Below are 12,720 nucleotides of genomic sequence, written 5' to 3' on the forward strand. Positions count from 1 at the left end.
TTCGGTGAGCATTTCCGGATACTTGCACCAAAGCTGGTGAAGTATGCGGGAATGCTCGCCAGGCTGCTCCCCAACTGTGGGGGGGCGGGCGGTGTATGCCGCCGCCTATACGACGGTGTGGTGCGCTCTAAGGCGCTCTACGGAGCGCCCATTTGGGCGTCGAGGCCCCTGAGCAAGGATAACATGGTCCTGTTGCGACGTGCACAGCGGACCATGGCTCAGCGGGCCTCCAGAGCGTATCGCACCGTCTCGTACGAGGCGGCGTGCCTCATCTCCGGGAGCCTCCCTTGGGACCTCGAAGCCGGGGTCCTGGCGGAGGTTTACCGGAGAAGGGCCCTGATGCGACAAAGAGGTGTAGAACCCCTCCCGGAAGAGATCGTACGCTGGAGGAAGGAAGGACGTGACGATCTCTTCCGGCGATGGGAGGAGAGGTTGGCGGACACCTCGGTGAGCAGGCGGCTCGTCGAGGCTGTCCGCCCTGTCCTGCGCCAGTGGGTGGAGGCGAAGCACCGGGAGCCGACTTACTTCCTGACGCAGCTTCTCACAGGGCACGGCTGTTTTGGCCGTTACCTGTGTGAAGTTGTGGGAATTGAGTCGGATCCCGGTTGCCGACATTGCGCGACCGGCGCCGTGGACACGGCCGAGCATACGCTCGCCGTGTGCACGGCCTGGGACGCTCAACGCGCCACACTCACTGGCGCAATAGGACGCGATCTGTCGCTGCCGGCCGTCGTTAGATCGATGGCCGGCAGCGAGCAGAGCTGGGCCGCCATCGCCTCGTTTGCACGCGAGGTGATGGCGGCCAAGAGAGAAGCCCTGCGGGAACGGGAACGCGCCAGCGAAACACTGCCGCCCCGCAGGGCCCCAGCGAGGGGCCGCCGGCGTACGAGGTACGCCGCGGCCCTTCAACCAACTTGAGGTGGCCACGCGCGGCAGGCCGGGGGGCCTGCTGCGCCGAATGTGGCGGATGCCCTCTCTCCTGTGTTCCGAGGGAGGGCATCATAGGGTGATGGGAGGGGGTGTTAAAAACAGCCCCTCCCTACACGTGTCGAGCCCCTACCAAGGGGCTCCCCTAGCCGGGTCGTGGATAAACTAACGTAGATGCCACGGCCCGGTCAGGCGAAGGAGAACACCGCGGGGTTTAGTGGGTATTCCGGTCGCCTTCTGCGGCCGGCGAGTCCCACACGAAACCGTCCCTGCTGCCCCCGCAGCACGGACGGCGAAGTGCGTAAATGCATTCCCCGCGTCAACAAAAAAAAAAAAAAAACCTAACCTAACCTAACCTAACCTAACCTAACCTAACCAGTCACGCGCCGCCCGCCCTAGCGAGAACACACGCACGAAGTTGTAAGAAGTCGCTCCGCAAGCTTAAAACAGAACAAAAATCAAAGTTGCAGGATTATTCCTACAAAGTGACAAGTGCAATATATCATTGGATGCGCAAAAATTCAGTGATTAGTGTAGTGAAATTTTCGCGGCGGAAAAAGTGAAAGAAAAATTTATATTGACGAAAAACAAAAAATTTTGAGAAATTACATCTTCAAAAATTCCCGCCGTCGAAACAAGATCTGCGACATATAGTTTTTAAACTATCATTGGATAGGTCTCGCAGAGACCTAGGTCCTCGTACGGTTTTTGTGATTTTTCAAGGACGAAAAACTAAAGAAAACCTATGAAAACAAAAACCGCGTGGCCACGAGGCCCTGGTTCCTGGTGTCCGGGAAGCACGTGACACACATCCTAGTATAGCCCTTGGGGAGACAAACAGATATCAATTTGCAGAAATTAAATCGGACAATTAGTTACGGAGAAATCAAACAGGAAAGTTTACAAAAAATTACACCAAATTCAAAAAATCGTAACTGAAGATTAAGATCTGTGACATATATATTTTAATATACCATAAAAACCGGCGTCTCAAGACGAACAAATTGATATCAAAATTAGATTTTTTAACTTCAGCAAACACGGTGAAATTACGTTTTCAAAAAGGACTAAAAACTAACAAAACTTTAAGTGTTCATTAGAGACATTAAGATTATACTAAGTGTTGTTTTTATTGTACTAAATGTAATTTTAGGGTGTTAAGAATAATAAAAGTGGAAAAACTCAGTGGAAAAGTCAAAATTTAAAGTGGACAATTTGAAAATCAACTTACGTAAAATCAGTTTTGAAAACGTAAACAAGTGTGAATCACCGCGCACCTGCACCGCTCGCACGCCGGCGTCATTACTCCCACGGCGGCGCCAACATTCCTGCGCGTGCCGGCCGGCGCTAACATTCCTTCACGCGCCGGCGCCGAGACATTTTTTCCCACGGGGTAATTAGCGTGAGAACCGGCGCACCTGCTCGTGGGAAAATAAACATTTAATTAATAGGACATCGACTTGACGTCTTAGTCATATTGTAAATAGATTGTTTTTATCGTTTTATCTTTTATTGTTTACTTTTATTATATTATCTAACTATTATTATTATTATTATAACTGGTACTTTTGTGCATATAGACTAAGACAAACTGTGATATACTGCGTAGTTAATAGAGTTAAGCCTAGAAATAAGTTTTAATTGAAATTTTGGTTTTAATATTTTAAAGATTTTAAAAGTTTTAAAAATTTAATTATTTTATCATTTTATTTTATTTTATTTTATTTTCAGTCTATTGAGATTTTTAACTTTTAGTAGAATTAGTCTTAAGTTGAACTTACTTATTTAGTTTAACTAATACTAATACTATAAAAGTTTTAGTTTACTTAAATTGTAATTAAATTAAATTCAATTCATTAATATTCCTATTTATTTTAAATTTTTAAAGTTTTAGAATTGTTTTTAAAAAATTATTATTTTTACTTTATTTTCATTTTAATTTTATTTTATTCTATTATTTACAAAATTATTTCATAGGCGAAACTCTCGGAACTGGCAGTGAATATAAATTAACAAAGTCGAGTGTCCGACTACTATATTGATCTGGCTTTTGCCACCAATATTAGTTATAAGTTTTAGAAATAAAATTAGTGACGGGGTTATTGCCCTAATTAATTAGCTGTAGTATATTGAAGGGGTTATTGCCCGTCAATATTAGCTTAAGTTTTAAATTGTTATTGACAGGGTTATTGCCCAAATAGCTAGTAATAAGTAAAAGGTCTATTGACAACTAGATTATAAAGTCTATTGACATTGTAAATAATTAGTTATAAGGTTTATTGACCAAATTAGTAATAAGTTAATTATTGACGCATCCCCCTGGAAAAAATGTTCCGCACTCCAGCGAAAAATCAAGACGAGGCCCCCGTCCCGGTGACAGACAAGACCTTCAACATTGACACCTCACCTAAGAGAATCTCAAAGGTGAGGAAGAGTATCGGAGATTGGGAGGCCGGGAATACAGAAGAAAAAGACAAAGACAAAGATAAACGCGTTCGCTCGCCTCAAAAAATAGCGGACACGGAGACAGCTGCAAAAAGGATGATTCAAACAAAGATAACAAAAGTAGCGGAACAATCACAATCACAGCCGCTACCTGCCAAAAAATACCTAAACAACCAAACAGAAGCAAAGGCATGCGTGGCAAAAATTAACCACTGTTTAAATGTTACGCGAAATACTAAGACAGAAATAAAGCAAGACATACACGAAGCAGCAGAGAGATTGTATCATCTATTTTTGGAAGCGGAACAGAAAAAGGAACAAGGAAGCAAAGTAAGGAAAGAACAAGTGGAAGAAAAGGGAGAAAAAGAAACGGAAAAGGACCAAAGAAGAAGAGAAACAGATATTGTTCGCGCCCGAGATGCGGGCAACCCTATAAGCGGGCGGAGCGGCGTGCGGGTGAAAAAACGTCACTCAAAATCTCAACCGGCTGCCGATGCATACGCGCACCGTATAATTTGTCTTTTTGCAACTTTGTAATCCGAAAATAAACCATTAAAACCAACCATCTGTGTTTGGCCTAAACAAATGGTCCATCGAGCCTCAACAATCAACAACGAAAATACAGTCCACTCATTTAATACGTTTGGAGCGAACGAAGTGCAGCAAATTATCGCGACATCGGCTCAACGGCCGCCGGAGTCAAACTTCAGACATCAAGACAAAGGAAGTACCGTGTGGACAGGGGAAGATAAAGTGAGTTCGTTCCATATTTTCCCTTCTAAATCCTCTATAATTGGCTTCCTATTGTGTTAATTGTTCAATTTTACGCTTATGCATTTACGAGCGCCTAATTACCATATAGTGAAGTACCCACTTTTTTTTCTTTTTTTTTTTTCGTAATTCTTATCGATAATTTTTTCCTTTTAATTCAACAATGGCCCAACTAGATGTTTTAATTCGCAAACGTAGTGGCATGAAAGCCAAGCTTACAAATTTCTCCAATTATATTAGCTCAATTGGCGCTTCCGGCATAGTCTCCGAACTTCAACATGAATTACAATGTCGATTAAATAAATACGAGGCATTATACGATCAATTCGATGAATTACAGGTGGAGATTGAAGTGTGTTCCGACAAGCCAGAGGACGAATACGAGGAACGTTCAAAATTCGAAGAGCGTTATTACGCGCTGATGGCGCAAGCGCGCAATCTGCTGTGCAGAGATGGTGCAGCAGATGACGGCCGCTCTGTTGCAGGTTCGATATGCAAACAAGCAGGTGAATCATTCCAACACAATTTTATTCGCTTACCTAAAATTGATTTACCTCGCTTTCATGGTAGTTATCAGTGCTGGCTTGAGTATAGGGATACATTTTTATCATTAATTCATAGTAGTGCTTCTATCGATAACATAAGCAAATTCCACTATTTACGCGCCTCGCTCTCGGGTGCGGCGCTCGACATTATTACGAACATAGATTTTAAAGGTGACAATTATTTAATGGCGTGGCAGTTGCTATGTGATCGATATGACAATAGTCGTCTATTAGTGCATAATCACGTGCAGGCATTGTTCAATGTTGAACAGGTTGTCAAAGAATCGAGTCTTTGTTTACGTCGTTTGCTTGATACAATTAATAAAAATATTCGAGCGTTAAAAACATTGAACGAGCCGACGCAGTATTGGGATACGCTTGTAGTTTACATCATGTCAAACAAATTAGACGTAGTAACCGGTAGACATTGGGAAGAATATCGTAATGGCTTATCGAAACCGCCTTCTTTACAACAATTTTGCGACTTCATTAGTAACAAAGCTGATTTATTGGAAACAATTGAAAATAAACAGAATACAAATGTAAATAAAACAATTTCGAAAAATAACAGTTACATAATAGCATCTAACATAAATAATAATCGTTCCTTTGAACAATCAAAACATAACAACATTAAATCTTATAATTTGTCATGTCCTTTATGTTCAAAAAATCATCTTTTGTTTACATGTGAACATTTTCGTAGTTTAACGGTTGAAGAAAGATTAAAAAAGGCGAAAGAGTTAAAAATATGTTTTAACTGTTTACGTCCCGGACATGGTACTAAGCGATGTAGATTAACGCATTGTAAATATTGCAATAGTAAACATAATACGCTGTTGCACAGCGAAGAGTCAAAGCCTACTTCATTTCAAGACCCAATGCCTAGTAGTTCTAGTGTTGCGTTGCCTATTAATCATTCATCATCATCCATTTCTTTCGCCAAAGAAAATAATATCGTTTTGTCGAGTAATGCTCCTATACAACTTACTACTTCTACGCATGTTTTACTGTCCACAGCTATGGTGAAAGTGATTGACGACAACGGCAACAGCATGGACGCACGGCTTCTACTCGATAACGGCAGTACAGCAAATTTTATAACGCAGTCGCTTTGCAGTAAACTAAAATTATCTACACGTTCTGTAAGTTCTGAAATTAATGGCATTAATAATCAATCGTTAACTAGTACACAAGCTTGCAACTTAACAATCGAGTCCCAATGTTGTAGGTATAAAGCGAATATAGAATGTTATGTTTTACCGGAGATAACTAAAATACTTCCTTCTACTGTAATAGACATCAGTCAACTTTCGTTGCCCTCAGATCTACATCTAGCTGACCCTTCGTTTAACATACCGTCAGTAATCGACATTCTCGTCGGGGCTGAAGTTTTCTGGGATGTTATATGTACTAAATCAATTAACCTAGGCAAAAACAAGCCTAAGTTAGTTGAATCAAAATTAGGTTGGATTGTTACAGGCCAACTACCAATACAGACAACATCAAATTTTACGCATTCTTGTAATTTGTCGATAAGAGATCTTGACAACAATTTGAAAAGGTTTTGGGAACTCGATTCCGTCGCTTCGAGCCATGCCCTGTCTAGTGAAGAACGAGCTTGTGAGGAAAGCTTTAAGTTGATATACGATTCGTGACGAAGAAGGTCGATTTATTGTAACGATACCATTAAAAAATAATTCTAATGTCTTAGGTGCGTTAACGTTAACAAGCAGGTAACGAAACGTATTATGTTGTCAGTAATTAGTCAAATTTTCTAACTTCAATCGTCTTGTAAGAGTAATGTCATATGTTCAACGTTTTGTGTATAACCTTAAAAACAAAAATAACAAAAGAATCGGTTTACCTACGAAGGACGAATTAGATCAGGCCTTTAAGGTCGTAATGCAGAATGCCCAAATTGATATGTTTCCCGATGAATATGTTTTGCTACAAAAGGGTAAATCGTTACCTCGTAAGAATAGACTTGCGTCGTTGAGTCCGTTCATGGACAATGACGGTATCATACGTGTAGGCGGAAGGCTTGAAAACTCACCTTACGAATATAATATAAAACATCCTATTTTGCTGTGTAGTAAACATCACGTCACTAAAATATTATTTCAAAAATACCATCTCGATTTATTGCACGCAGGGCCTCAACTGCTTTTAGCAAATATTCGTCAATTATATTGGCCCTTAGGGGGCAGAAAGCTTTCTAGAGTAATCGTAAAAAAATGTTTAAGATGTTTCAGATATAAAAATACAACTATACAACCTGTCATGGGACAATTACCAATTTCTCGTACTAACTTAGAATTTCCATTTTTACATTGCAGTGTCGACTATGCCGGACCAATACTGATAGCTGACCGGAAAGGGCGAGGTTGTAAGCTTATAAAATCATACGTGTGTATTTTTGTTTGCCTTGCAGTCAAGGCTGTGCATATCGAGCTTGTTACAGATCTGACCAAGGAAGGCTACATGTCCGCTTTGAACCGTTTTGTGGCTCGTCGGGGCAAACCTCAGTCCATTCTGTCAGACAACGCTACGAACTTTGTTGGTGTTTCCAAGGAGTTGGAACAATTTTTACAGACTTCAAACCTGCCTTCGGAGGTTGCTCAGCAGGGCATTCAATTTTCCTTTGCCCCTCCATATTCTCCCCATTTTAACGGAATTGCTGAAGCAGCGGTTCGTTCTACCAAATACCATTTAAGGCGCTTGATTCAAATGACTAACTTTACATATGAGGAACTTACAACTTGTCTAACTCAAATTGAAGCCGTTTTGAATTCCCGTCCGCTTACCCCTCTCTCATCTGATCCCGCTGACCTCTCTGCTCTTACTCCTTCTCATTTCTTAATCGGACGAACTCTCTTATCTGTACCTTATCCACAGGTTACAAACATGAAGGTCGAGCATTTGCAGCGTTATCAAAGAATCAATTATATAAAGCAGCATTTTTGGAAGCGGTTTTCTAAAGAATACGTCTCTTTACTTCAAACAAAAACTAAATGGTTCCATTCAACAGGACAACTATCTGTCGGAACTCTTGTATTATTGAAGGAAGCAGGTCAACCTCCTCTACTGTGGCCATTGGGACGAGTCACCAAAATTTATCCTGGCGTCGATGGAGGCTCAAGAGTGGCAGAACTAAAGATGAAAGGAAAAACTGTTCTACGGAGCTACAAAAACATCTGTCCTCTTCCCTTGGACTAGAACCTTCTCGTCACTCTGCTACCACAACTCTTCCATTACAACCACTTACATCTGTTTCTTCACAGCCGTGGGCCCATCACACTGCTTCTTTGAACAAAGGTGTTCAACCCGGGGAGGATGTTCGCGCCCGAGATGCGGGCAACCCTATAAGCGGGCGGAGCGGCGTGCGGGTGAAAAAACGTCACTCAAAATCTCAACCGGCTGCCGATGCATACGCGCACCGTATAATTTGTCTTTTTGCAACTTTGTAATCCGAAAATAAACCATTAAAACCAACCATCTGTGTTTGGCCTAAACAGATATAATTATGAAAATGGAAAAATACTCCGAGCTGCTAAAAGAAAATAGCGCAAAAATGGAAGAATTAAATAACAACTTAAAAAAGCATGCAGAGTTAAAGGAAACGTATACTTACGCGAGCGTAGCAGCCGGAGGGACGCGACGACCGCCATCGAGCAACCAGGCCACACACTCGGTGGCGGTCACGTCCAGCGATGAGTTGGAGACCGGAGAGCAGGTCCTGGAAAAAATCAGAAAAGCCGTTAATGCCAAAGACGAAGGGTTAAAGGTCGACAGCATTCGTAAGGGGAAGGATAGGAAAGTCATAGTGGGCTGCAGCACGGAAGTAGAGTTAAACAAGATTAAGGATAGATTGCGGGGTGCTGGCAGCGAGTTAAAGGTAGCGGACATTAAGAACAAAGATCCCCTCGTGGTCCTACAGGATATCCTGAAGGTCCACGAGGACAAGGATATAGTTCAGGCCATCCGCAGGCAGAACAGGGACCTCCTGTCTGGATTGAAGGAGGAAGACCTGCGGATGGAGGTCCGCTACCGAAAAAGGGCCAGGAACGAGCTCACATGCCATGTGGTCTTGCGGGTATCGCCGACGCTATGGCGTCGGATGACGGACGCAGAAGCCGTACACGTAGACCTCCAGCGCGTCAGAGTGGCCGACCAGTCCCCTCTAGTCCAGTGTTCCAAGTGCCTGGGGTACGGGCACACGAAGAGGCTATGCACGGAGTCGGTGGAGGTGTGTAGCCACTGCGCGGGCCCGCACCTCAGGACAGAGTGTTCCAGCTGGTTGTCCGGAGAGCCGCCTTCCTGTCGCAATTGCCACAAGGCAAGATCCGACAGGAAGGATCACAGCGCATTCAGTGTCGATTGCCCGGTGAGGAAAAGGTGGGAGGCACTCGCGAGATCAACCGTAGCGTATTGCTAAGGGCGTCCCGGGTGCCCCCAGCGGATCCTCAACCGGGGACCGTCGGTATCACGTTGTGCAGGCGAACCTGCAAAGGTCCGAATTGTGCACGGCAGAGTTGATAAACGAGGCGAGTAAGAGGAAACTCGCGCTCGCGCTGGTCCAGGAGCCATACATAGGCAGGATTGGCGAAATGAGGCAGCGTCCAGGTATTCGAATAGTGCAATGTGCAGGAAACCGGACCGCTCAGTCGGTGGTAAAATCAGCCATTGTACTGTTCGACGACACCATAGATGTCTCCCATTGTCCCGACCTCACCACCTGCAACATTGCTGTTGCAAAGGTGAGGACCGCGGCGTGGGAGATTGGGGTGGTGTCGGTATACCTGGAGCCAGATAAGCCCATTGAGCCGTACCTGGACCAGATCGGCTCTGTCGTGGACAGATTGGGGATGGACAACGTGATACTAGGCGGTGACCTGAATGCGTGGTGCACGGACTGGGGCAGCCAGAAGACCGACGCGAGGGGACTGGAAGTGGCAGGGAAACTCGACGAGCTGGGGCTACAGCTTCTAAACGAGGGGTCTGAGCCCACCTTTGATACCATCCGAGGTAGTAGACGCGTCTGTAGTTGCGTCGACATCACTGCTTGCACGACCTCTCTCCTGGGGAGAGTGGTGGACTGGCGCCTCGCGGACGTAACCAGTTCGGACCACAGGGCAATCCTGTTCAGTCTGAATCTTCGATTGTCTGTGGGCATGGACATACGCTCATCCACCCGGGAGTACAATACGCGGAAGGCAAACTGGAGCGAGTTTCGATTGAAACTCGCTTCCAGTTGGCAAGAGAGAGGCATAACACCAGCCGAAATTGAAGGGACCGTAGACCGGGAAAACCTTGAGAGACAGGTGGACCGATACGTGGAAACCGTGGTGGATGTATGCGAGGAAACCATGCCCAAGATTGGGAAGAGGAGACGAACAGGATTGCCTTGGTGGTCCGAAAAGCTCTCTGACCTCAAGGCGAAGGTCTTGAGGTACAAGAGACGGGTACGCTGCGCAGCCCAGGTCCGGAGGGGGTGGGTCGTGCAGCAGTATGTCGACGCCAAAGACGAATACCTACGTGAGGTGAGGAGGGCTCAGACTGAGAGTTGGAAGAGCTTCTGCGGACGTCAAACCCGTGAGTCCATGTGGGATGGGATCTACAGAGTGATTGGCAGAACAACGAAGAGGCCGGAGGATATCCCCCTCGTCCGGGGTGGTACAGCCCTGGGCGGGGAGGAATCAGCCAGGGTGCTGGCGGAAACATTCTTCCCCGAGGATTCACTCGGGGAGGATGACGCGGCCCACACAGAAATGAGAAGGATGGCCGAAACAGTAAATGGGGGGTCACATAGTGAAGTATGTGACCCGCCCTTCACTAGGCATGAGCTCATGTGGGCCGCGTCAAGTTTCAATCCCAAAAAAGCCCCTGGCCCCGACGGCCTCACGGCAGACATCTGCCTGGCTGCCATCACTCTGGATCCAGAGCTGTTCCTGGCGATAGCAAATCGCTGTCTGGCATTGGCGTGTTTCCCCAGGAGGTGGAAAGAGGCAGTGGTTGCAGTGCTTAGGAAACCCAATAAGGAGGACTACACGCACCCCAGGTCATACCGGCCTATAGGACTCTTGCCCATTATGGGCAAGGTCCTAGAAAAGATGTTGGTACGGCGGGTCCGCTGGCATACTGCGCCAATGATCAGCCGCCACCAGTACGGCTTCATGCCGCAACGCGGTACCGAGGACTCCCTCTATGACATGATTCAGCACATTCGAGCCGAGGTTGAAAAACGGAGGCTCGTTGTGCTGATATCATTAGACATAGAGGGAGCCTTCGATAACGCCTGGTGGCCGGCTGTGAGGTGCAGCTTAGCTGAAACTCGGTGCCCCGTAAACCTATTTTAGTGACAGAATAGTGCGCGTCAGGTATGCGGGGTCCGAGTGGACCCGAAAGCCGACAAAGGGGTGCGTGCAGGGCTCCATTGGGGGTCCTACGCTCTGGAACCTACTGCTGAATCCACTCCTGGTGGAACTGGGGGAGATGGGCGTCCGCTGCCAAGCGTTTGCAGACGATGTGGTTCTGATGTTCTCGGGCAACAGCACCGAAGACATACAAGGTGCCGCCAATGTGGCCCTCGACCATGTTCAGGGGTGGGGAGTTCGTAATAAGCTAAAGTTTGCGGCCCACAAGACCCGGGCCATGGTATTTACCAGAAAACTAAAATACGACTCCCCACGTCTGAGCATGGGAGGGGGACACATTGAGCTGGTCACCAGTCTGAAGATCTTGGGGTTGACAGTTGACGATAAGCTCACTTTTAACAAGCACATTGAAAATGTTGCAATAAAAGTGCAAAAGCTTTATCGTCAACTGTCAACCGCCGCAAAGATATCTTGGGGGCTGAACCCCGAGATCGTCAGAGCCATATACGTCGCAGTAGTGGAGCCCATCATCCTCTACGCCGCCAGCGTGTGGGCGCCGGCGGCACGGAGGAAGACTACTCAGAAGTTGTTAGACCGGGTGCAGCGCGGGTTTGCTCAAAAAATCGTAAGGGCCTACAGGACGGTCTCTCTAAACGCTGCCGTAGCACTCGCTGGCCTGCTTCCTCTGGACCTACGGGTACAAGAAGCGGCCCTTCTTTACGAAGTAAAGAAGGGCCACAGCCAGCGAGTGCTGCGGGACCGAGATTTGGAGAGACCGACAAAGTACGAAGAGGCCGAGCACCCCGCCCACCTGGAAGGGCTGCAGTTCGACTGCCTGACGGACGGTGACGAGGTTGCCCAGCGAGCTACCGTCGATGTAAGAATTTACACCGACGGTAGCAAAATTGACGGCAGAGTCGGCGCGGCGTTATCCATATGGGATAGCGCCGCGGAGACCTCCTGCCGGAAATTAAAGCTGGGGAACTTCTGCACCGTATATCAGGCGGAACTGTATGCCCTATATGAGGCCGTGAAATTCGTTGTTAGGAGCCCCTCAAGGAGGTTTGGCATTTACTCCGACTCCAGGTCCGCCCTAGAGTCCTTGCGTAGCATCGATTCCCTCCACCCCCTCGTAGGGGAAATAAGAAGAATGATGAAAGGTTGTGTGGAAGTGGGGAAGGAAGTGAGATTGAATTGGATAAAAGCGCACGTGGGGGTGGAGGGAAACGAGAGGGCGGACCAACTCGCAAAACAAGCGGCAGTCGGAGTAAAGACCAAGCCTCACTACGACAAGGTCCCTGTTTCATTCGTCAAGCGACAACTCCGATTGGACTCGCTTGACGAATGGAACAGGCGCTACAAAGAGGGAGTCACGGCCTCGACAACGAGAGTCTTCTTCCCTGACGCCATAAGCGCCTACCCAGTGCACCGCAATCTAGAGATGGACCCCGTGCTGGTACAAGTTTTAACAGGTCACGGGGGGTTCGCAGAATACTTACACAGGTTTAAGTGTAAGACGAGCCCCTCGTGCATCTGCGATCCAGCACGGGGAGAATCCGTGCTGCACGCCATTGTAGAGTGTCCGGAGTTTGACAGAAGAAGAGCAGAGCTGGAAATAGAAGTTAAGGAGAGAGTAAATTTAGAAAATATAAGCA

The 12,720-nt window shown here is 46.5% G+C and overlaps 1 protein-coding gene across 1 annotated transcript; it reads left to right on the top strand.

Moving 5' to 3' along the window:
* The first annotated feature begins 3,255 nt into the window (after positions 1 to 3,255).
* LOC123721076 lies at positions 3,256 to 6,346 on the top strand. The gene is made up of 3 exons (XM_045678375.1): positions 3,256 to 3,880; positions 4,407 to 4,649; positions 5,709 to 6,346. The coding sequence occupies exons 1-3, from the start codon at positions 3,256 to 3,258 to the stop codon at positions 6,344 to 6,346; spliced, it is 1,506 nt and encodes a 501-aa protein (XP_045534331.1).
* The last annotated feature ends 6,374 nt before the right edge of the window (positions 6,347 to 12,720 follow it).

Source organism: Papilio machaon, chromosome 6 (assembly GCF_912999745.1).
Source record: "Papilio machaon chromosome 6, ilPapMach1.1, whole genome shotgun sequence".
Classification (NCBI taxonomy): Eukaryota; Metazoa; Arthropoda; class Insecta; order Lepidoptera; family Papilionidae; genus Papilio; species Papilio machaon.

Bases quoted from the DNA above. Each gene is read 5' to 3' on its own strand.
- LOC123721076 (XM_045678375.1), top strand. From the start codon at position 3,256: ATGTTCCGCACTCCAGCGAAAAATCAAGACGAGGCCCCCGTCCCGGTG. The intron at 3,881-4,406 runs GTATAATTTGTC...CTTCCGGCATAG, and splicing joins TGCCGATGCATACGCGCACC to TCTCCGAACTTCAACATGAA. The intron at 4,650-5,708 runs GTGAATCATTCC...TACTGTCCACAG, and splicing joins TTCGATATGCAAACAAGCAG to CTATGGTGAAAGTGATTGAC.